General features: G+C 41.9%; 1 protein-coding gene across 2 annotated transcripts in view; it reads left to right on the top strand.

The window, feature by feature from the left end:
* Positions 1-316: 316 nt before the first annotated feature.
* LOC106584953 (spectrin beta chain, non-erythrocytic 1) overlaps positions 317-24,444 on the top strand; it is a 136,250-nt gene continuing 112,122 nt past the window's right edge. For both annotated transcript variants that reach the window (XM_014170641.2, XM_014170652.2), the window contains exons 1-2: positions 317-437; positions 23,470-23,685. In XM_014170641.2, the coding sequence (XP_014026116.1) occupies positions 23,535-23,685 (151 nt within the window). In that variant the 5' untranslated portion in view covers positions 317-437; positions 23,470-23,534. The remainder of the gene's footprint in view (positions 438-23,469; positions 23,686-24,444) is intronic.

The following is a 24,444-nucleotide window of genomic DNA, read 5'->3' as shown; positions in this document are numbered from 1 at the left end:
GTAAACAATTGTTGGAAACATTACTTGCGTCATGCACAAAGTAGATGTCCTAACCGACTTGCCAAAACTATAGTTTGTTAACAACTCATTTGTGGAGTGGTTAAAAACAAGTTTTAATGACAGCAACCTAAGTGTATGTAAACTTCCGACTTCAACTGTATATTGATGTAGGCTAGACTATGTCATATTTAATTTATGTTTTTAATATAATCTATAACAAATATTCCAATCGTTTTATTTAGTGTAGCCTCTGATAGGTTTACTTCAGTCTCTATAATCCCCGCCCCTTCCGAAATTCAGTGCAGCATTACAGTTTTTGGTGGACTGGGGGCGGCAGTGCGGATTCTCCCAGTCATTCCCAGCTCTTGTTGCCCAGCCTCTCGTTTGCCCGTTGCGGACTCTCAAGGCGGTGAAGTTTGTTCCTTATTATTTGATTGGTAAGTCAAATAAATGTGTTGTTTCAAACAGACGAGTTTATCTCATCACATTGCCAGTTATAATGTAATCAGGGCCGAGGTTAGACAATCTCCGTCCCACCGATTGGCTACAAAGCAAATAGGTTACCTAAATTTACTGTGAGGTGATGGAAAATTGTGAAATTAAGCAAATATGAAATCGTGTATCACGTATATAGACATACGATTGAAAATATGTTTTGTCGGTCTTTGTTTTTTGTTATAGGCCTATGCTATTAAAATCATTAGACATGTTGATGTTGTAGACCTACTGCTCATATCAGAAATATCTTTATCTAAAGGCCTATTTTATACATTATGCGCAATTTGGATTATATTTAATTTGTATAGTGTCTGATATCGATTTCCATGCTCTTCTGTGACTTCCATTATGGGTGGAATAACCGTACAGTAGAATGGATGCAAACAGGCGTGGTCGTGCGGATCTGTGGCGCTGCGCGGAAGGTAGCCCATGGTGATGCTGCGAGTGGAATGATATAGCTGGTTTGTTTATTCTGTACAGTTCAAAAGACAGGCTAACTGTGGCAGGACGTGTGAGTCAGGACGTGTGAGTTAGGTTGTGAACAATAACAAAAAATCCACTATTTTATGGTCCTTGTTTTACGTGGTGCATAGTTATTAATGATTTTGGATGATAGATATAGACAACATTAATCCTTTTAGGTGAAGTGTATCGGTAGTTGAAATGGCCGCTGTTGGCTAATGTTCATTGGCAGCTAAAATCTGTCATTGCTTGATGCGATGATGATAGAGTAACTAGCAGTACGCAAGTGTTCGGCTCCTCCTAAAAACATAACTTCAAAGACATGAAGCATCACCTACATGGTTTTCTTTAGTATGTGCTAATGACCAAATACTTTACATGTATCTCATCAACATGTTTGTGTCTCCAATATAGTTTTTATTTGGTGGACTGTAAATCTTTGCGGTTGACGCTACATGCGGCCTTCTTGTCGTGATGCAGAGGACTCTTCAGCATAAAACCAGTCCAGTTTTGCAGCACTAATGCGACCTGGTCGAGTCGAGTCCTCAATGTCCTAGTCACAGAAGGACTCAAACAACATTTAAAATGCGAGCAATGAGGGAGATGAGTAAGTTAAACAAAGCGATTCTGCTGAGCCAAATACTGGGTTCTATGGTAGTGAAGCTATAGGCCGAAGTTACTGCAAGCATCTATTTTTCAAGCAACCAGTCCAATGAATGAAGTCAATAACTTCCTAGTTCCAGTGGTGGCATGTTAACTTACCTGGTAGGCCTATCTATCCTACCTAACAAAAGTTATGTCAGCCACAGTGGGAACTGAAGTTGTGAAATATCCATTGCAAAAAACAAAGGAACACATGCACGGTTAAAGGTGGCATAGGATTTAAAATATTTTTAATAACTCTAAGACCTGCAATTTATTTACACTGTGGGTATTCTATGGGACTAGATATTACTGAATCAATACTTTTTCTAAACAACAGTGAGTGATATGTTTGGTTCAAGTTATTTGGCGTTTTAATGGTTCTCCGGAAGTGTGTTTGATCAGGCTTTCTATGGCATAGTGGCATTTAAGTTTGGCACCCTGGTACATTTTCCTATTAGGTTTTACTTGATGGATCAGGCTCTTTTCTTAAGACCATTTGCTGTATGCAGACCTAGTGTCTGCCTTCCCCTCTCAGCCTTGTCTGAAAGGGTGGGGTCCCTTTTAGAGGTCGACCGATTATGATTTTTCAACGCCGATACCGATTATTGGATGACCAAAGAGCCGATACCGATTAATCGCCCGATTTTTTTTTTTTAATGTATTTATTTATTTGTAATAATGACAATTACAACAATACTGAATGAACACTTATTTTAACTTAATATAATACATAAATAAAATCAATTTAGCCTCAAATAAATAATGAAACATGTTCAATTTGATTTAAATAATGCAAAAACAAAGTGTTGGAGAAGAAAGTAAAAGTGCAGTATGCGCCATGTAAAAAAGCTAACGTTTAAGTTCCTTGCTCAGAACATGAGAACATATGAAAGCTGGTGGTTCCTTTTAACATGAGTCTTCAATATTCCCAGGTAAGATGTTTTAGGTTGTAGATATTATAGGAATTATAGGACTATTTCTCTCTATACGATTTGTATTTCATATACCTTTGACTATTGGATGTTCTTATAGGCACTTTAGTCTTGCCAGTGTAACAGTATAGCTTCCGTCCCTCTCCTCACTCCTACCTGAGTTTGAACCAGGAACACATCGACAACAGCCACCCTCGAAGCAGCGTTACCCACGTAGAGGAAGGGGAAACAACTACTCCAAGTCTCAGAGCGAGTGACGTTTGAAACGCTATTAGCGCGCACCCGGCTAACTAGCTAGCCATTTCACATCGGTTACACCAGCCTAATCTCGGGAGTTGACAGGCTTGAAGTCATAAACAGCGCAATGCTTCAATCATTGTGCAGAGCTGCTGGCAAAACGCACGAAAGTGCTATTTTGAATGAATGCTTACGAGCCTGCTGCTGCCTACCACCGCTCAGTCAGACTGCTCTATCAAATCATAGACTTAATTATACCATAATAACACACAGAAATACGAGCCTTAGGTCATTAATATGGTCGAATCCGGAAACTATCATCTCAAAAACAAAATGTTATTCCTGTTACATTGCACAACCTTCAATGTTATGTCATAATTACGTAAAATTCAGGCAAATTAGTTTGCAACGAGCCAGGCGACCCAAACTGTTGCATATACACTGACTCTGCGTGCAATGAATGCAAAATGACACAATTTCACCTGGTTAATATTGCCTGCTAACCTGGATTTCTTTTAGCTAAATATGCAGGTTTAAAAATATATACTTGTGTATTGAATTTACGAAAGGCATTGATGTTTATGGTTGGAGCAACGTGTACCTAAGCGATTATATGCAACGCAGGACAGGCTAGATAAACTAGTAATATCATCAACCATGTGTAGTTAACTAGTGATTATGATTGATTGATTGTTTTTTATAAGATAAGTTTAATGCTAGCTAGCAACTTACCTTAGCTTCTTACTGCATTCGCGTAACCTGGTGGAGTGCAATGTAAAGCAGGTGGTTAGAGCGTTGGACTAGTTAACCGTAAGGTTGCAAGATTGAATCCCTGAGCTGACAAGGTACAAATCTGTCGTTCTGCCCCTGAACAAGGCAGTTAATCCACCGTTCCTAGGCCGTTATTGAAAATAAGAATGTGTTGTTAACTGACTTGCCGAGTTAAATAAAGGTCTAAAAAAAAAAAAAACGGCCAAATCGGTGTCCAAAAATACAGATTTCCGATTGTTATGAAAACTTGAAATCGGCCCTAATTAATCGGCCATTCCGATTAATCGCTCGACCTCTAGTCCCTTTGCAATGGGAAAAACTTCAGTGTGTGAATGCAGAAAGACGCAAGCACGCACACACACACACACAACCTATCCATCTGTCTAACATCACACATATGCACAAATGCACAGACAAAATATTATATCATATTTGGTTTCCAAATTATGTGTTCAAAGCCTTAAATTACAAAAGATGATATCCTGGCATATCCACAACTGACATACATGTATTTTCCAGTATCTGTAGGTTGTTATTTTTGTCTTTGTTTTTCTCAATTTGAGTCTCCGTGCAGTTACACCAACCTTGTTGCATTAACAGCCTTTGAGCGCATGACTGCATTAGCCTCTCATGTCAATTGAGTTCACTGTGTAGCAGGTGCATAAAACCAAGGTAGCCCTTTCAATGAGTATCATCTGTTCAGGGAGCAGTGGAACAGTTATTTATATGTGCACTGATGGTTTCACAATAAATAAATCAGTTGTGTTAAGGAGAGATTATTTTCAGAATTCTGCCTTGAATTGAATTTCTCTGACCTTCAGGCTCCATTTTCCCTAAACTCATCTTACATTATCTGCTCATCCAGTCAAATGACTGATAAAACAGTCATGCTCAAACTGCACAGATACTGTGCCCCTTCCACTATAAGCAACCAGACATTTTATCCACTGGCCCTTTTAACTCCAAACTGCTTTTAAAATCTATTTGTTTGAGAAAGATATCTCATATTTTATAAGTCCGGTCTGAGAGGCATCTTAAGAATCAATTATTAAAAAGACAATGAATGTCATCACATAAACTGATACCTGGTGTGTTTGGGGCTGGTATTTGAAATGGACACAACAGCATGTGTTATAGTGAAACAGGTGGTGGAGAGGGTGGCATCCTGTTTTCTATCAGGGCAGGCGATGGTCAGTAAAAGAGGAGGGGAATGAGGGAGTGGGGGGTGGGAGGGTGGAAGGGTGGGGAACAGCTGCCACCACTGGGGTGACAGGTGAGGACTTCACGGCCTCGCTGTGTGTGTGCATGTTATCATGCGTGTGTGCGCGTGTGGCTGGTAGCCTAGCGGTTAAGAGCATTGGGCCAGTAACCGAAAGATCGCTGGTTTGAATCTCTGAGCCGACTAGGTGAAAAATCGGCCAAAGTGCCCTTGAGCATAATTGCTCTGGATATGAGTGTTGACTAAAATGTAAATGTGCAAAAAATAATGGTTTGGGTGATGGTATGTACATTGTTTTGGGAGTGGTCAGCCAACTTGGACATGTTAGGGCCATCTCCCCTTCAGTAGGACCATCAAACATCTCAGCCATTGCAAGCAAGTTTCCACAGCTGTGTCTTTTAGACTAAAAGGAATTGAAGCTCTTGTTTTAGGGACCAAAGTCTGAGAATGCCTAGAGACTGAGCCATTTGTCTTGCAGCCTCCCCAGTGCCCTTTTTCTGTCTAAAATACTATGCCATTTAAACTGATAGAATACATTTTTTATTTTTATTTCACCTTTATTTAACCAGGTAAGCTAGTTGAGAACAAGTTCTCATTTACAACTGCGACCTGGCCAAGATAAAGCAAAGCAGTGTGACACAAACAACAACAGAGTTACACATGGAATAAACAAGCGTACAGTCAATAACACAAGACAAAAAAAGAAAGTCTATATACAGTGTGTGCAAATGGTGTGAGGAGGTAAGGCAATAAATAGGCCATAGTAGGGAAGTAATTACAGTTTGGCAAATTAACACTGGAGTGATAGATGAGCAGATGTGATACTTGATGTGCAAGTAGAAATACTGGGGTGCAAAAGTCCAGAAAAGTAAATAAAAACAATATGGGGATGAGGTAGGTAGATTGGGTGGGCTATTTACAGATGGGCTATGTACAGCTGCAGCGATCGGTTTGCTGCTCGGATAGCTGATGTTTAAAGTAAGTGGGGGAAATATAAGTCTCCAGCTTCAGCGATTTTTGCAATTCGTTCCAGTCATTGGCAGCAGAGAACTGGAAGGAAAGGCGGCCAAAGGAGGTGTTGGCTTTGGGGATGACCAGTGAGATATACCTGCTGGAGCGTGTGCTACGGGTGGGTGTTGTTATCGTGACCAGTGAGCTGAGATAAGGCGGAGCTTTACCTAGCATAGACTTATAGATTACCTGGAGCCAGTGGGTCTAGCGACGACTATGTAGCGAAGGCCAGCCGACTAGAGCATACAGGTCGCAGTGGTGGGTGGTATAAGGGGATTTGGTGACAAAACGGATGGCACTGTGATAGACTGCATCCAGTTTGCTGAGTAGACTATTGGAAGCTATTTTGTAAATGACATCGCCGAAGTCAAGGATCGGTAGGATAGTCAGTTTTACGAGGGTATGTTTGGCGGCGTGAGTGAAGGAGGCTTTGTTGCGAAATAGGAAGCCGATTCTATATTTAATTTTGGATTGGAGATGTTTAATATGAGTCTGGAAGGATAGTTTACAGTCTAACCAGACCCTTAGGGATTTATAGTTGTCCACATATTCTAAGTCAGAACCGTCCAGAGTAGTGATGCTAGTCGGGCGGGCGCGGGCAGCAAACGGTTGAAAAGCATGCATTTGGTTTTACTAGCGTTTAAGAGCAGTTGGAGGCCATGGAAGGAGTGTTGTATGGCACTGAAGCTCGTTTGGAGGTTAGTTAAAACAGTGTCCAAAGAAGGGCCAGATGTATACAGAATGGTGTCGTCTGCGTAGAGGTGAATCAGGGAATCATCCACAGCAAGAGCAACATCGTTGATATATACAGAGAAAAGAGTCAGCCCGAGAATTGAACCCTGTGGTACCCCCATAGAGACTGCCAGAGGTCCGGACAACAGGCCCTCCGATTTGACACACTGAACTCTGTCTGAGAAGTAGTTGGTGAACCAGGTGAGGCAGTCATTTGAGAAACCAAGGCTGTTGAGTCTGCCGATAAGCATACAGTGATTGACAGAGTCGAAAGCCTTGGCCAGGTCAATGAAGACGGCTGCACAGTACTGTCTTTTATCGATGGCGGTTATGATATCGTTTAGTACCTTGAGCGTGGCTGAGGTGCACCTGTGACCAGCTCGGAAACCGGATTGCACAGCGGAGAATTCAAAATGATCAGTGATCTGTTTATTGACTTGGCTTTCGAAGACTTTAGAAAGGCAGGGCAGGATGGATATAGGTCTATAACAGTTTGGGTCTAGAGTGTTACCCCCTTTGAAATGGGTAGTAATAGTTTAGTCATTTTCATTGTGTTATTCAGTTCCATCTTTTCATCCATTAGGTGATACTATGAGTATTTAGGAATCAACAGTAGATCAAGGAAAATAGAACATATCATACGCCAATGTTTGGACTGGGGTATGTTTGGCATAACTGAAGCCAAATAGCTGAAAGCATACTGTACTCTCTGTTATCTAAGCCCAAACAGAACTAGCGGAAATGGCAAAGACCCCTTGGGAGTGGGCGAGAACCATGTGCAGCAGCAGTAGCCCATAATAGTTTTAGTCTTTCCCAATTCTCCTCCCCAGGATACTTGATACACATTTGTTTCCATGATTTCCCCCTAAGTGCCCTAATTCAATATCTGTTCTGTGAGGTAGAAGCACAGCAAAGACTGTGTTGGGTTGATGTTTTGTCCTTCCTAATCTTGGTTGGGGCCTATAGCACCTTAAAAGCATTAGTACTACGTATTGTTTTTGGTGATGAGTTACACAGCGACAAGCTTTTCTTGCATTGCTGATACAGGCTCCCAGTTGTATTTTATTCAGATCATTTACTGTTTTGACACATTTGCCATTTGCACAGCTGGCTTAGAACCAAGAGAACTAAAGGAATTCAGATGGAGTATCCTGCCCAAGGGTGCACAGCTGAGCTGCACACCGAGATTTCACTCCTCTGACTGACCCTGCAGTAAGAAGTTGTCTTGAATGTTGGCTGTATGATTAATATACATAATGATATAATATAATCGATCAATCTCATTTGGTAGCAGTGCTCGTCCAGAACCAAATAGTTAATGATGCGTCTAACTCTCGTTCAACTTTAGCTAATTTGCAATGGATTGTCAAGGCATTCAAAATGTAGTTTTGCAGCTTTCATTTGGGCTACAGCTGTAATGACATTATGCCGTCCTTTGTTTGTTGTCTGTGGTCTAGCTCTTGTCCAACGGCGTTAGTGCACATCCTAAAAGCACTAACACCCTGGACCAGAGCTATCCATGGTCTATCACTCTTGCCTGGAGGGGAAAGTTGTTGAAGAGTCTCTGGAAAAGATTAGGTAATTCTAAAAGGATGCATTTCCCTTGTCATGAACCTCATATCACTTGTGTTCCCCCATTTCCCATGTCTCTTGGTGCCATGAAAGCAGGAAATCGTGACCTGGAGTTCCACTGGTGCAGTTTCCATGTCATGTGGCTTGTAGCTGCTAACACAGCTGAAGGACAGCATCCATCTTGGCTCCCTTTAATCTCTCAAACAATTTCAATACTAGCCACTGCAGATATTCATATATCTACTTCTTGAAATGGTGTGCCCCATTTAGCATATGATTAATGTGCTGAATAGATAATCCCTGATTCCTTGAAGTGCCTCACACATGCACACACACAATTGTACTATGGCAAGAGGGACAGCAAGAGCAATGGGTAAGTAGTAGTCATAGGGGCCTTAAGTTGGCAGAAATGGGGAATGAGGCCTAGATTCGTAAGTATCTGATAAGAGTGAGAGAGTATAATGACAACCAGACCTTCAGAGCAGACTCCCGTGTTTTGAAAGTATGCTAGTGAAATTCAGAGGAGATGCAGTGCATTCGGAAAGTATTCAGACCACATTACTTTCCCCACATTTTGTTATCTACACACAATACCTCATAATGACAAAGCGAAAACAGGTTTTTAGAAAGTGAATTAATGTACACTACCGTTCAAAAGTTTGGGGTCACTTAGAAATGTCCTTGTTTTTGAAAGGAAAGCTATTTTTTTGTCCATTAAAATAACATCAAATTGATCAGAAATACAGTGTAGACATTGTTAATGTTGTAAATGACTATTGTCGCTGGAAACAGTTGATTGATTTTTTTAATGGAATATCTACATAAGCGTACAGAGGCCCATTATCAGCAACCATCACTCCTGTGTTCCAATGGCACGTTGTGTTAGCTAATCCACGTTTATAATTTTAAAAGGTTAATTGACCTTCTAGGCAGAGTTGCAAAGAAAAAGCCATATCTCAGACTGGCCAATAAAAATAAAAGATTAAGATGGGCAAAAGAATACAGACACTGGACAGAGGAACTCTGCCTAGAAGGCCAGCATCCCGGAGTCGCCTCTTCACTGTTGATGTTGAGACTGGTGTTTTGCGGGTACTATTTAATGAAGCTGCCAGTTGAGGACTTGTGAGGCGTCTGTTTCTCAAACTAGACACTCTAATGTACTTGTCCTCTTGCTCAGTTGTGCACCGGTGCCTCACACTCCTCTTTCTATTCTGGTTAGAGCCAGTTTGCACTGTTCTGTGAAGGGAGTAGTACACAGCGTTGTACGAGATCTTCAGTTTCTTGGCAATTTCTCGCATGGAATAGCCTTCACTTCTCAGAACAAGAATAGACTGACGAGTTTCAGAAGAAAGGTATTTGTTTCTGGCCATTTTGAGCCTGTAATCGAATCTGCAAATTCTGATGCTCTAGGCCAGTTTAATGCATGAAGACATGCAAAGAAGAATATTTGGAGGAAGACACACAAAGGTTAAATGAAATGCATGTTATCCTCACTTTCCAGCTTATTAGTAAGTAAGCCTTGTCTGAGCCAGAGCGGCCCATAGGGGCAGGAGCCTACCTCCTGTTTCTGCAGCATGATATACAAGTACACCTGCTGGACAAGTACACCTGCTGGACAGGATGCTAGTCTGTCGCAGGGCCTTACCCCCAATCCATCTCCTTAAAGGGATAGTTCACACACATACTATTTTATCTTGTTCCCCAGTCAGATGAACTTGTGGATACAGTTTTTATGGATCTGCATCCAGTATGAAAGAAGTTAGAGATAGTTTGCTAGCTGTTCCTGTAGACTTTTCCAGTCATTGTACTAATGCTAGTTAGCAATTGAGCAAATGCTAGTTAGCAACTTCCATCAAACTGCACGCAGATACATACATACACCTCATTGCCAAAATCACAAACTATCTCTCTAATGCTGAGTGCCAAGCAGAAAGGCATTAGGTCCCATGTTTAGTCTTTGGTATGACGCGACCAGGGATTGAACCCCCAATCTAACACAGGGTTTCCTAAATTCAGCCCTCAGGACCCCAAGGGGTGCACTTTTTTTTTCTTCCCCCTAGCACTACACAGATGATTCAAATAATCAACTAATCATCAAGCTTTGATCATTTGTATCAGCTGTATAGTGTTGGCCCTAGCCTTAGACCTCTCTCTGGAATGTGGCTATCACCTCCTCTGGCCAATAATACAACCCAGAGGAAGAAGGTGGTGATGCTCCCTCCCTGGTCTCTTCCCACACCACTATCTGATCCCAGTGGCTCTCTACTCTTATAGGCATGGTAAATCTTGTTTCATTCCAGTGGCTGATAAATATATCATTGGTTACACCCAGGAGTGTTTTCTTTTTTTAAGTAAATATCTTTGTTTTTCATTTAATGTGAAATTTACTTTTGGGGTTAATACTTTATTTGGACGTTGTATTTCAGCTAGTATTTACATCACATGAACTGAAAAGTAATAACTTGGCCATTATTAGATAATTACCATTTTAGCAGGTCATTTGTATGTAAATATTAATAACAAGTCAACAGTAAAGTACAACCCATTAAATGTTTTCGTTAGTGAGATAGAGTGCATTTAAAAAGTATTCAGACACCTTCACTTTTTCCACATTTTGTTACAGCCTTGAAGCACCTTTGGCAGCGATTACAGCTTCAAGTCTTCTTGGGTATGACGCTACACCTGTATTTGGGGAGTTTATCACATTCTTCTCTGCAGATCCTCTCAAGCTCTGTCAGGTTGGATGTGGAGCATTACTGCACAGCTATTTTCAGGTCTCTCCAGAGGTGTTTGATCAGGTTCAAGTCCGGGCTCTGGCTGAGCCACTCAAGGACATTCAGAAACTTGTCCCGAAACCACTCTTGCATTGTCTTGGCTGTGTGCTTAGGGTCGTTGTCCTGTTGAAAGGTGAACCTTTGCCCCAGTCTGAGGTCCTGAGCACTCTGGAGCAGGTTTTCATCAAGGATATCTTTGTACTTTAATCCGTTCATCTTTCTCCTTGATCCTGATTTGTCTCCCAGTCCCTGCCGCTGAAAAACCACCATGCTTCACGGTAGGGATGGTATTGGCCAGGGGATGAGCGGTGCCTGGTTTCCTCCAGACGTGACGCTTGGCATTCAGGCCAAAGAGTTCAATCTTGGTTTCATCAGACCAGAGAATCTTGTTTCTCATGGTCTGAGAGTCCTTTAGGTGCCTTTTGACGAACTCCAAGCAGGCTGTTTATGTGCCTTTTACCGAGGAGTGGCTTCCATCTGGCCACTCTACCATAATGGCCCGATTGTTGGAGTGCTGTAGAGATGTTTGTCCTTCTGGAAGGTTCTCCCATCTCCACAAAGGCACTCTGGAGCTCTGTCCGAGTGACCATCGGGTTCTTGGTAACCTCGCTGAGCAAGGCCCTTCTCCCTCGGTTGTTCAGTTTGGCCAGGTGGCCAGCTCTAGGAAGAGTCTTGGTGATTCCAAACTTCTTCCATTTAAAAATGATGGAGGCCACTGTGTTCTTGGGGACCTTCAATGCTGCAGAAATGTTTTGGTACCCTTCCCCAGATCTGTGCCTCGACACAATCCTGCCTCGGAGCTTTACGGACAATTCCTTCGAACTCATGGCTTGACATTTGCTCTGACATGCCCTGTCAACGGTGGGACCTTATATAGACAATTATGTGGCTTTCTGAATCATGTCCAATCAATTGAATTTACCACAGGTGGACTCCAATCAAGTTGTAGAAACAATGGAAACAGTATGCATCTGAGCTCAATTTCGAGTCTCATAGCAAAGGGTCAGAATACTTATGTAAATAAGGTATTTATGTTTAAAAGTTTTAATACGTAAAAAAAAAATCTAAAAACCTGTTTTCGCTTTGCCATTATGCGGTATTGTGTGTAGATTGATGAGAAATGTTTTATTTAAGCCATTTTAGTATAAGGCTGTAACAAAATGTGGAAAAAGTGACGGGGTCTGAATACATTCCGAATATACGGGCCAGAAGGACAGGCTCATTCATTTGATTGAAGACGGTTAGGTTGGGGACGAATAAGTGAAATGCTTGCCACTTTAGGCAACAACTACATCTGTATTCTCACGTTGGGGCTCAAATACATGTGCAAATACACCCTTATCATAGCATCTAGGTCCGATGGAGAAAACAGCTAACATTTTCCAGACGTTTTGTCTTCAAGAAATGAAGTCATAATTGTCTGGCATGTGTGACATTTTAAGCACCTGACATTGATGCATAACAAAAGACAGAGTACTCATTACTAGCTGTCAGAGGCTGGTTTGTCTGAATAGATCACAGTAAGATACTTGCATCTCAATAGTCTACAGTGGCCTCCTCACCTCTTCTCTACTTTATCTGTACCGATCCAAAAGAGGACAGGTGAAGGCAATATGGCTCAAACGTAGTAGATAATTTGCTTGCATCTTTCTTTCCACTTTCCAGATCAGTGCTGGGAGGCAAGCAGCAGAGGATAGTTTTGGACTCTGGAGATGCATATAGACCAGGGGTGGGCAAATATGGCCCACAGGCCCGCAAACCCATTCAATCTGGCCCATGGGAGATTTGAGTGAGGTTTTTTGGAGGTGGGGGAATTATTATTTTGGGACTCCAGGCCACACTTGAACTTCTAAAACTAGATAGAAAGTATGTAGAAATTATAATGGACCTATATATTTTCAAATAACTGCCCTTTTTCTGGCCCGCAAATTGAATTTTTTACCCTTTACTGATGTGGCCCTCGAGCCAAAAAGTTTGCCCACCCCTGGTATAGACTGTGTCCTAATCCTTTCCTTGTATATATGACTATCAATTGGTGAAATTACTACATAGGATTAATGTTGGTGTATTATTTAGTGATGCATGTGTCAGTAGTAACTGTGCAGAAACTCTGCAGACGAGTTCCATTTATTAAAAAAAGATCACCCTTTTAAAAATGGATCGTACTTTACTAACATTCATGTAGCTCATATGAAAATAAGACATTTCTGCAATTTGTACCATTTTTCAAATGGTACAAACTCAATTGAGAAAGTGATTAGCATAGTATGCCATTGACTGTAAATATAATTATATTGGAAGCGATACGGTCAGCTAAGGGGGCTGAGGGAGGCAGTTGACAAAGATCTGATTGACAAAGATCTCTTCCTTCATAATCCTAGCTTGTGATGCACACGCTTTCATACATTAATGTCAATAGAAGATTTGCACTCAAAAAATTCAGTTACACAGGTGGATGTCAAAGTAAATTAGGATTCAGGGCTGAGTGAGACACTATATGGGGACTCCCAAAGCCTCCTGTAAACCAAAGCCCAATATCATCATCTGGAATTCCCAAAATAGCAGTGTTTGTGTACAAACCAGAAAGGTACTGAAAGAGCATCATGGGATGTCTGCTGCAGAGGTGTGGACTCGAGTCACATGACTTGGACTCGAGTCAGACTCGAGTCACAAATATGATGACTTGCAACTCGACTTTGACTTTAACACCAATGACTTGTGACTTAACTTGGACTTGAGCCTTTTAACTCGAACTGACTTGATACCCTCCCCAAGCCAAAATATAAAAAATTATGCTATTAAAAAAAGTGTGCAGCGCATCAACTCTTCATTTAACGGATTACAGTTTGAATCAGACAGCAGCCAATCAAATTGTGCCAGCTGAGAAAAAGTTGCGCGTGGCAATGCAGAGGAACGTCGGCGGGTGAATTCAGACGGAGCCCTTGGAAAGACGATACCCAAAATTATTATTTTTGGATATAAAGACTACGCTGTATCAATAAAAAACGAATTGCAACTTGCAAAACATGCGGGAAGAAAATTACAGACGGAGGTGCAACAACTTCCAACTTTGTTCGACATTTGAAGTTGCACAAAGAACAGTAAGTCGTGGCTAATATAGCCGACAGCAATATAGTTTATAACTTTGCTAGTGTAGCATGTAGGCTAACGTAACGTTAAATCAATGAGCCTCCACACAGTCAGTCAGTGCGGGAACATGATCATTGCACCCAAGATTGAGCTACAACTGGCTAGGCAATTGGTAGACTAAATCCTACCTGATGTTACTGCTGTTCCTAAAACCATTGACATACGTTAGCCTACTGTAACCACACACAGAGAGGGTGTGTGTTAAGGTTGGGCGATTGTGTACAAGCCTACATCGCCCGATTGCGCCCCATAGCGATAGTCGATTGCTATGGGGGGGGGGGCTTTTTCATGGCTACCCATGTATTTCCATGGAAATATATAAAGTTGATTTGGAAAGTAATAAACATATTTTTAAAAGCATTCATGATTTGCATAAATGTAATATACTAACTATTACTCGTGTTAAAAAAATGGAATGGTATTACATTTGGTGAAAAGAACATTATGACTTGTTTAGGACTCAACTCAAAGTTTAGGACTTGAGACTTGACTTGAGACTTGACTCGGACTTGCCTGTTTTGACTTGGGACTTGAGTGCTAAGGCTTGAGACTTACTTGTGACTTGTAAAACAATGACTTGGTCCCACCTCTGGACTCTGCTGTGAGAATTCCCTGACCCTGCGATTTGAGAGGGCTTCCAAAAGTCCAGTGTCAGCCTTGATCTTTTAGAAGGTCACTTCAGCTACACCCTGCAAGGTCCATAAAGCCTTCCTCTAGCATGCCCTCCAGTGGCAGAGATACAGTACATGGAGGGCGATGCGGACATTGCTGTTACTGTACGTCATCATGATGTTTCAGTCCTAGTTTTAATGTATATACTGTAGTCTCACATTGTCTTGGTGTAAGAGACTTTTAGCAGTATACAGTCTTTCCATTAGTTAAGTGTTGTTGCCTTGATCTAGGCCTACAGTAGGATATATGGTTGTAATGATGGGCATATGATGCACAAAGAATGACAATAGTAATACTGTGACTACTAGTCTCACTCTGCACATAAATTGGTTAGTGTACTTAGACTTCAATCAATTTGATTGAAATTCTTTTTTAATTGTGCCTTGTTTTGGCACATCTACACAATTTATAAACAATCTAGTTTCAAATCCTACTCTGAGCAATTTTATCTCTTACATCACATATGCAGTAGAATATAAATTAGTGCCTTCTGTAGGGCCTTGTTCTATGTGTGTCATGCTAAAAAGCGGTAGCACTGCTGAAGCAAGCACTTGCACTAACACACATATCCAAGCTGTTGCAATTTCTGCTATTGCTCAGAGTGAGGTGGTGGAAGCAGTTGAGTTTCATAGACTAGACGTAACATAGTAAATGTAAATCCGGGACACTCAAGTAGTTTGGAATGGTTACATAAGACAGAAGGTTAATTAAGGAAAAACCAAAAGTAGGGTGGTTGGTCGAGATGGATGAGTGGGCATATATAACGTGATCGTCTAGCAACCCAAAGGTTGCATGTTCAAATCTAATCAAGGACACCTTTAGCATGTTAGCTAATTAGCAACTTTTCAACTACTTTGCAACTACTTAGCATGTTAGCTTACCCTAACCTTAAAACCCTTTAATCCCCTACAGTCGATGTCCGTGCCCCTGCAGAAATCTAATTAGCATCATTTTAAAAATCCCCACCAAAATCCTTCTATTTAAGGTAGAGCAAAAAATGGAGAGCAAAAAATGGAATAGAATGGAATTTTGCATGAGCAAAAAAAAGGATAGGATTAACCCTAACCTTAACCCCTAGCCTAGCTAACGTTAGCCGCAACAAATTGGAATTCGTAAATATATCATAACTTTAGCAAATTCGTAACATATTGTACAAATTGCAATTAGTAACATATTGTATGAATTGCCATTGATAACATATCATATGGAATGGATGATGGATATCCACAAATTAATACATACCATATGAAACGTAACATATCATTGGAGTATCCCGGATTTATATTTACTGGATTTACATACCATCTGAATAGGGTGTGAATATCATGATACTTTTTCTGAGGGGAGGAGGCAGGTGGGACATTCAGATTCTGAATATACCCCATATCCGCAGTATTTGGAATGTATGTAAATAGGATGTATCCCATCAATGGAGGTGCCATGTAACTAGCGTGTATCTTTTTGTAGCCTGCTCTCATTCTGTGAAGTAAACATGATGCAAATGAACGAACGTAAGCCTCACTATTTGTAAAAATAAATAGAAGAAAACATTTGTTGGTTGATATTCTATGATTGCACCATCTCTGATCAATGTGGATCTCAGTTCCCTAGTTGGTGAAATTATGGCTGTGCGTGAAATATCATTACATTTTTAGTTTAGTCATTTAGCAGATGCTCTTATCCAGAGCAACTTACAGGAGCAATTATGGTTTAGTTCCTTACTAAATGGTACATTTGACAGATTTTTCACTTAGTTGGCTTGGGGATTCAAACCAGCGACCTTTCGTTTACTGGACCTACATTCTTAACCGCTGAACTTAACCGCTCAATGAGGTGAAATGTTCACGCTGTTGCTCATAGAAATGTGATGTGTAGAGACGACATTATTCACCTATCCTGAACAAACCCTAGATTTAGTGGGATGAGAGAAAGGATGGCTACCCACATGGCACAGACGTCAGTTCAACGCCTCTTTTTGATTTACATTTGGTTGAGTTGTCAACCAATGTGACTAACGTGAAATCAACAAAACATGTCACCATGTCATTGGGTTTAAAGTTGGATAAAAAAAAAAAAAAATCCCTTACGTTGATGACTCTTTGCAAATCCAATCAGTTTTTCACGTTGATTCAACGGCATTACTTTGATTATTTTTTTAAACGACGTGGAAACAATGTTGGTTCAACCAGTTTTTGCTGAGTAGGTAGTTTCATGTTATTCCTCTCTGCAATTAGCCGATGGAAAGGTTTATAGCGAATTTTACGCTATATTGAGGGCAGGGAGTACATGTCGACTTGCAGGAAACATCAGTACACACACCAAGGAATTTATGAAACCCATTCAGTATTTGGCATAAGAACACACTACAAATAATACAATTTTAACCACATAATTCGAATTCTTAAGGGATTTCTTACAAGGAAAGAACAGATTAATCTACTAGCTGACGCCATACAGTCTGGCCTGACCTGACCTGAAGAAGGACCTTTGACCTAAACTCACCCAGCAAAAAGTATACCTGTATCTTAAAATTAACAATGCATCAGTTCTGCATTTGATATTTGCCATACTTTAGGTTTGACGGAAGTCTGTTTTTATATCTTAATTTTTACACAGGGTTAGGGAGTGTTTGAAGGGCTCATGTTACATGTTCCATTAGAGGACCCTTATTAGCTCTTCTTTCCTTTCAGGACAATAAACAAATGCCATTTGTAGAGCTCCATACCAACCCATATCTCCTCCTCCATTTCCTCAAGGGCTGATATCTCCTCTTACACACAGTAAATGTTAAGGCCACTAATACATAATTGCTAATGAACCTTTCGCTGAATCCTAGGACTTCTTATGATGAACAAAATATATCTCCCCTTGAATCATTCCATTAAAACAGAACATTTATTTTGTATTAAGAATATGGATGGGGGCCACCCGAGGGGCGCACTACAGACCCGGGTTCGATCCCAGACTGTGTTACAGCCGGCCATGACTGGGAAACCCATGAGGCGGCGCACAATTGGCACAGGATGTCCTTGTCTCATCGCGCACTAGTGACTCCTTGTGGCAGGCCGGGTGCCTGCAAGCTGACTTCAGTCACCAGTTGCACGGTGTTTCCTCTGACACATTGGTGTTGCTGGCTACCGGGTTAAGCGAGCAATGTGTCAAGAAGCAGTGCGGCTTGGCAGGGTCATGTTTCGGAGGACGCATGGTTCTCGACCTTCGCTTCTCCGGAGTCTGTACAGTAGTTGCAGCGACGGGACAAGACTGTAACTACCAATTGAAGAAAAAGGGGTAAAAGCACAAAAACAACTAAAGAATATGGATAGAAATGTTTTATTAAAGAAGACCTAAAAGATCAATACAGTGCAGTTGAGCAGAAGTATTATCAATGATTGCCTTAAAGTGATTTGCATAATTTTAGCCAGCAGTTTTGAATGTAGTGATCAATGTGCCAAAACGGGTCCCTGAAGATTGTCCACAATTGTGTTCTACCTCATCTATGTCATCTACAGTACCTCATCTACCTCATATATGTTATGTCCTGTATAAAAAAAATGTGTATGATATGTTGCGAATTCCAATTCGTACAATATGCTACAAATTTGTAAGTGCTTAAGATCCCGGAATACATCTTTATAATGATTTGAATAATTTTAGGATTACTTTATCCTATCCCAGGTATTCCTTAAAGAGGTGGGGTTTCAGGTGTCTCCGGAAGGTGGTGATTGACTCCACTGTCCTGGTGTCGTGAGGGAGCTTGTTCTACCATTGGGGTGCCAGAGCAGCGAACAGTTTTGACTGGGCTGAGCGGGAACTGTGCTTCCGCAGAGGTAGGGGGGCCAGCAGGCCAGAGGTGGATGAATGCAGTGCCCTTGTTTGGGTGTAGGGCCTGATCAGAGCCTGAAGGTATGGAGGTGCCGTTCCCTTCACAGCTCCGTAGGCAATCACCATGGTCTTGTAGCGGATGCGAGCTTCAACTGGAAGCCAGTGGAGAGAGCGGAGGAGCGGGGTGACGTGAGAGAACTTGGGAAGGTTGAACACCAGACGGGCTGCGGCATGCTGGATGAGTTGTAGGGGTTTAATGGCACAGGTAGGGAGCCCCGCCAACAGCGAGTTGCAGTAATCCAGACGGGAGATGACAAGTGCCTGGATTAGGACCTGCGCCGCTTCCTGTGTAAGGCAGGGTCGTACTCTGCTTACGTTGTAGAGCATGAACCTACAGGATCGTGTCACCGCCTTGATGTTAGCGGAGAACGACAGGGTGTTGTCCAGGGTCACGCCAAGGCTCTTAGCACTCTGGGAGGAGGACACAATGGAGTTGTCAACCGTGATGGCGAGATCATGGAACGGACAGTCCTTCCCCAGGAGGAAGAGCAGCTCCATCTTGCCGAGGTTCAGCTTGAGTTGGTGATCCGTCATCCACACTGATATGTCTGCCAGACATGCAGAGATGCGATTCGCCACCTGGTTATCAGAAGGGGGAAAGGAGAAGATTAATTGTGTGTTGTCTGTGTAGCAATGATAGGAGAGACCATGTGAGGATATGACAGAGCCAAGTGACTTGGTGTATAGCGAGAATAGGAGAGGGCCTAGAACAGAGCCCTGGGGGACACCAGTGGTGAGAGCACGTGGTGCGGAGACGGATTCTCGCCACGCCACCTGGTAGGAGCGACCTGTCAGGTAGGACACAATCCAAGAGTGAGCCGCGCCGGAGATGCCCAACTCGGAGAGGGTGGAGAGGAGGATCTGATGGGTCTAGAAGGATGAGAGCAGAGGAGAGAGAGTTAGCTTTAGCAGTGCGGAGAGCCTCCGTGACACAGAGAAGAGCAGTCTCAGTTGAATGACCAGTCTTGAAACCTGACTGATTTGGATCAAGAAGGTCATTCTGAGAGATAGCAAGAGAGCTGGCCAAGGATGGCGCACTCAAGAGTTTTGGAGAGAAAAGAAAGAAGGGATACTGGTCTGTAGTTGTTGACATCGGAGGGATCGAGTGTAGGTTTTTTGAGAAGGGGTGCAACTCTCGCTCTCTTGAAGACGGAAGGGACGTAGCCAACGGTCAAGAATGAGTTGATGAGCGAGGTGAGGTAAGGGAGAAGGTCTCCGGAAATGGTCTGGAGAAGAGAGGAGGGGATAGGGTCAAGCGGGCAGGTTAGGTTGTTGGGCGGCCGGCCGGCCGTCACAAGTCGCAAGATTTCATCTGGAGAGAGAGGGGAGAAAGAGGTCAAAGCATAGGGTAGGGCAATGTGAGCAGGACCAGCGGTGTCGTTTGACTTAACCTCTCTAGGGTAGGTGGGACGAAATCGTCCCACCTACTCAACAGCCAGTGGAATCCCGTGGCGCGTTATTCAAATACCTTAGAAATGCTATTACTTCAATTTCTCAAACATATGACTTTTTTACACCATTTTAAAGACAAGACTCTCGTTAATCTAACCACACTGTCCGATTTCAAAAAGGCTTTACAACGAAAGCAAAACATTAGATTATGTCAGCAGAGTACCCAGCCAGAAATAATCAGACACCCATTTTTCAAGCTAGCATATAATGTCACATAAACCCAAATCACAGCTAAATGCAGCACTAACCTTTGATGATCTTCATCAGATGACAATCCTAGGACATTATGTTATACAATACATGCATGTTTTGTTCAATCAAGTTCATATTTATATCAAAAAACAGCTTTTTACATTAGCATGTGACATTCAGAACTAGCAAACTTCCGGTGAATTTACTAAATTACTCACGATAAAAAAATATAACAATTATTTTAAGAATTATAGATACAGAACTCCTTTATGCAATCGCTATGTCCGATTTTAAAATAGCTTTTCGGTGAAAGCACATTTTGCAATATTCTGAGTAGATAGCCCAGCCATCACGGGCTAGCTATTTAGACACCCACCAAGTTTAGCCCTCACCAAAGTCAGATTTACTATAAGAAAAATTTGATTACCTTTGCTGTTCTTCGTCAGAATGCACTCCCAGGACTTCTACTTCAATAACAAATGTTGGTTTGGTTCAAAATAATCCATAGTTATGTTCAAATATCCTCTGTTTTGTTCGTGCGTTCAAGACACTATCCGAAGGGTAAAGAAGGGTGACGCGCCCGAAATATTACATTACCGTACTTCGAAGCATGTCAACCGCTGTTTAAAATCAATTTTTATGCCATTTTTCTCGTAAAAAAGCGATAATATTCCGACCGGGAAACCCAGTTTTAGTTCAAAGACAGAAAATAAAAACATGGGGTCGCCTCGTGCACACGCCTCAGTCTCATTGTTCTCTGATCGACCACTTACCAAAGGCGCTAATGTTTTTTAGCCAGGGCCTGCAAAGACATCATTCAGCTTTTTCCCGCCTTCTGAGAGCCTATGGGAGCCGTAGGAAGTGTCACGTTACAGCAGAGATCCTCAGTTTTCAATAAAGAGAGTGAAGAAGCCCAAGAAATTGTCAGACAGGCCACTTCCTGTAAGGAATCTTCTCAGGTTTTTGCCTGCCATATGAGTTCTGTTATACTCACAGACACCATTCATACAGTTTTAGAAACTTTAGGGTGTTTTATATCCAAAGCCAATAATTATATGCATATTCTAGTTTCTGGGCAGTAGTAATAACCAGATTAAATCGGGTACGTTTTTTATCCGTCCGTGCAAATACTGCCCCCTACCCCCAACAGGTTAACAAACGAGGATCGGATGTCGTCGACCTTCTTTTCAAAATGGTTGACGAAGTCATCCGCTGAGAGGGAGGAGGTGGGGGAGGGGGAGGAGGATTCAGGAGGGAGGAGAAGGTGGCAAAGAGCTTCCTAGGGTTAGAGGCAGATGCTTGGAATTTATAGTGCCACAGGAAAGGAAGACCCAGAGTTACCTCTGCTGCAGAGGATAAATTCAGTTGAGTTAACTGCACCTCAGATTGCAGCCCAAATAAATGCTTCACAGAGGTCAAGTAACAGACACATCTCAACATCAACTGTTCGGAGGAGACTGCGTGAATCAGGCCTTCATGATCGAATTGTTGCAAATAAAGCCACTACTAAAGGACCAATAAAAAGAAGAGACTTGCTTGGGCCAAGAAACACGAGCCATGAACATTTGAATGGTGGATGAGTCCAAATGTGAGATTTTTGGTTCCAACCGTTGTGTCTTCGTGAGACGCAGAGTAGGTAAACGGATGATCTCCACATGTGTAGTTCCCACCGTGAAGCATGTTGGAGGAGGTGTGATGGTGTCAGTGATTTATTTAGAATTCAAGGCACACTTAACCAGCATGGCTACCACAGCATTCTACAGTGATACTCCATCCCATCTGGTTTGCGCTTAGTGGGACTATCATTTGTTTTTCAACAGGACAATGACCCAACACACTTCCAGGCTGAGTAAGGGCTATTTGACCAAGAAGGAGAGTGATGGGGTGCTGCATCAGATGACCTGGCCTCCACGCAATTGAGATGGTTTGGGATGAGTTAGACCGCTGAGTGAAGAAAAAGCCGCCAACAAGTGCTCAGAATATGTGGGAACTTCAAGACTGTTGGAAAAGCATTCCAGATGAAGCTGGTTGAGAGAATTCCAAGGGAAGCACACTCTCAACAATAGCGGACTGCAAATCTAGGAGAGGGAAAATACCTGTGGAAGAGTAAGGTTTTTGGGGAGTTTGATATACCAATTTCTCGCTTTGTCAAACAGCAGTTCCTCTCCTTGTCACTATTAATGATGACTAACATGATACCATCTGGTGTCAATACATTTATTTTAAATAAAGAGCTCAGAACTTTCAGGGTAGCTATATTTAAAAATGGAAATATAATATTTTGAATCTAATGCTGCCATCAACTTTATATATATCACAGAAGACTGAAATATAACAAAACTGTTTGACATAGAAACACAGAATTTTCGTTGTTTAATTTGTATTATCTTTATTAATGATGAAATTGTGAAAAATATGAATAACTTTCCACCCATGAGGCCAAAGAGGGTGCTTTTGGTCATTGACTGCAGGAAAGGGCTACCCTGATTGATTGTGGTATATTTGATAGAAAACATTCTGGTAGAAGTGAGTCTCGGGTTTTACCAGAAGATGGCACTGTGTGTCTTGATTAGTTTTTTCCTTAGGCATCGGCAACACATTGTTGGCTAATTCACTTTGAGTGGTGTAACATAACTTACATTTGTAACACTGTTGTCTCCATTTCACTATAATGTCATTTCTATTATGACAAAATGTGTTATTGTCATTGAATTTCTCACTTTTCACACTTCACAAATCTGTAATTGTGTTTAAATCCTTGACATATTGGGAAAATGTGATTAAACCAAGAGAAGACATTGGGTCCTATTGCTCCATTTGTTTACCTATGAACCATCTTTAGGCAATAACCGAGAGTATAGCGTGATAAATCGGGCTGAAATCTTTCTCAAAATATCCCCATAGTTCTGCCCTTATACAATGGTTGCGTTCCAGGTCATCTTTTCTGCAGTCGTGCTGCACAGATGATCAGATCTCACAACCACATTAATATGATACAGCAATATTTTGAGATGCACAGCATATAGACGACTTGGAACGCCATCTACAATATGTAATTCCACTGCTGGGTGAAGTTCACCCCAGGTACAGAACTAGAATCCGCTTCCTCTCCCACAACCCTAACCACAAACCATTAGAGGGGAATATGCTAAACTGACCAAAGATCAGCATCTCGGGGCAACTTCATCCTACACCTAATACAGCCCTGTTGTCCTAACTGAATGTGGCGTGTATGTGAACATGTCTTTCTCTGTCTCTGTGATTCCAGGGCTTCATCAGAAGCCACTGATGAGGAAGTGTAATCGGTGAAAAGGTCAAAGGTGAAAGGTCAGGATGACGACAGTAGCCGTGGAATATGAACACATGGAGATCACGCAGCAGTACAGTAGCAGCGACATGGTCAACAACCGCTGGGATGACGAGTGGGATAACGAGAACAGCTCGGCTCGCCTGTTCGAGCGCTCGCGCATCAAGGCCCTGGCAGGTGAGTGAGGCGGAGAGGAGAGAGAGTGTTGTTGGCATTGCATTCACTTTGCATTCACTTAATCTCATAGAATAGCAATGGTCATATGATGATGTACACCTGGACTTCGGTTCAAATACTATTCAAAATAGTGTAGCTGTGCGTGCCTGATGCAATGAAACCAATAAAAATGATCCCTAAAAGTGCAAACCCTACTCACCTGGCACTCCAGGCAGGCAAAGCAAATGCTCAAAGTAGATGTTTGCAGACGGATACAGGAAGATTTGGAAGAAACCTCTTTGAAACTGCCCGGCGACCACATCATTAATTTGTATATAGATCAATGTGTGTTGAGAAATTAAACTGAGAAAATAAGAAGTGATCATTTGGTGCACATAAGCAATTATTGTTGGCGGTAATAGTAGAATGGTTGTGACTTTCTATCATTGAGCTGTTTTAAATTAGAGATTATGTACAAAATCCCCATGGCAAAGTCATCTAGGCTTACTGGAACAGAGAGTTTCAATAGGTAAATGCCTGCACAGAACCAGAAGCCAACCCTGCAATTAAGCAGTGTTTTGACAAGAGAAAAAAAATGATCAAAAATAGAAATGAGAAAGTGTTCTTTGGTTTCTCTTCTTTCTGGCCGGAGACCACAAGCTGTTTACAGAACTTGAAAAAAAGCCCTCTGCATTCCGATGAGCATCCTGCTTCTCTCATGACTGTGTTTTCCTGCATTCCTGCCCAGCAGAGCATACGCCTCTCCCCCACCTCCACTTG

Source organism: Salmo salar, chromosome ssa02 (genome assembly GCF_905237065.1).
Source record: "Salmo salar chromosome ssa02, Ssal_v3.1, whole genome shotgun sequence".
In the NCBI taxonomy this organism is placed as follows: domain Eukaryota; kingdom Metazoa; phylum Chordata; class Actinopteri; order Salmoniformes; family Salmonidae; genus Salmo; species Salmo salar.
This window is presented reverse-complemented; position numbering and strand designations above follow the sequence as displayed.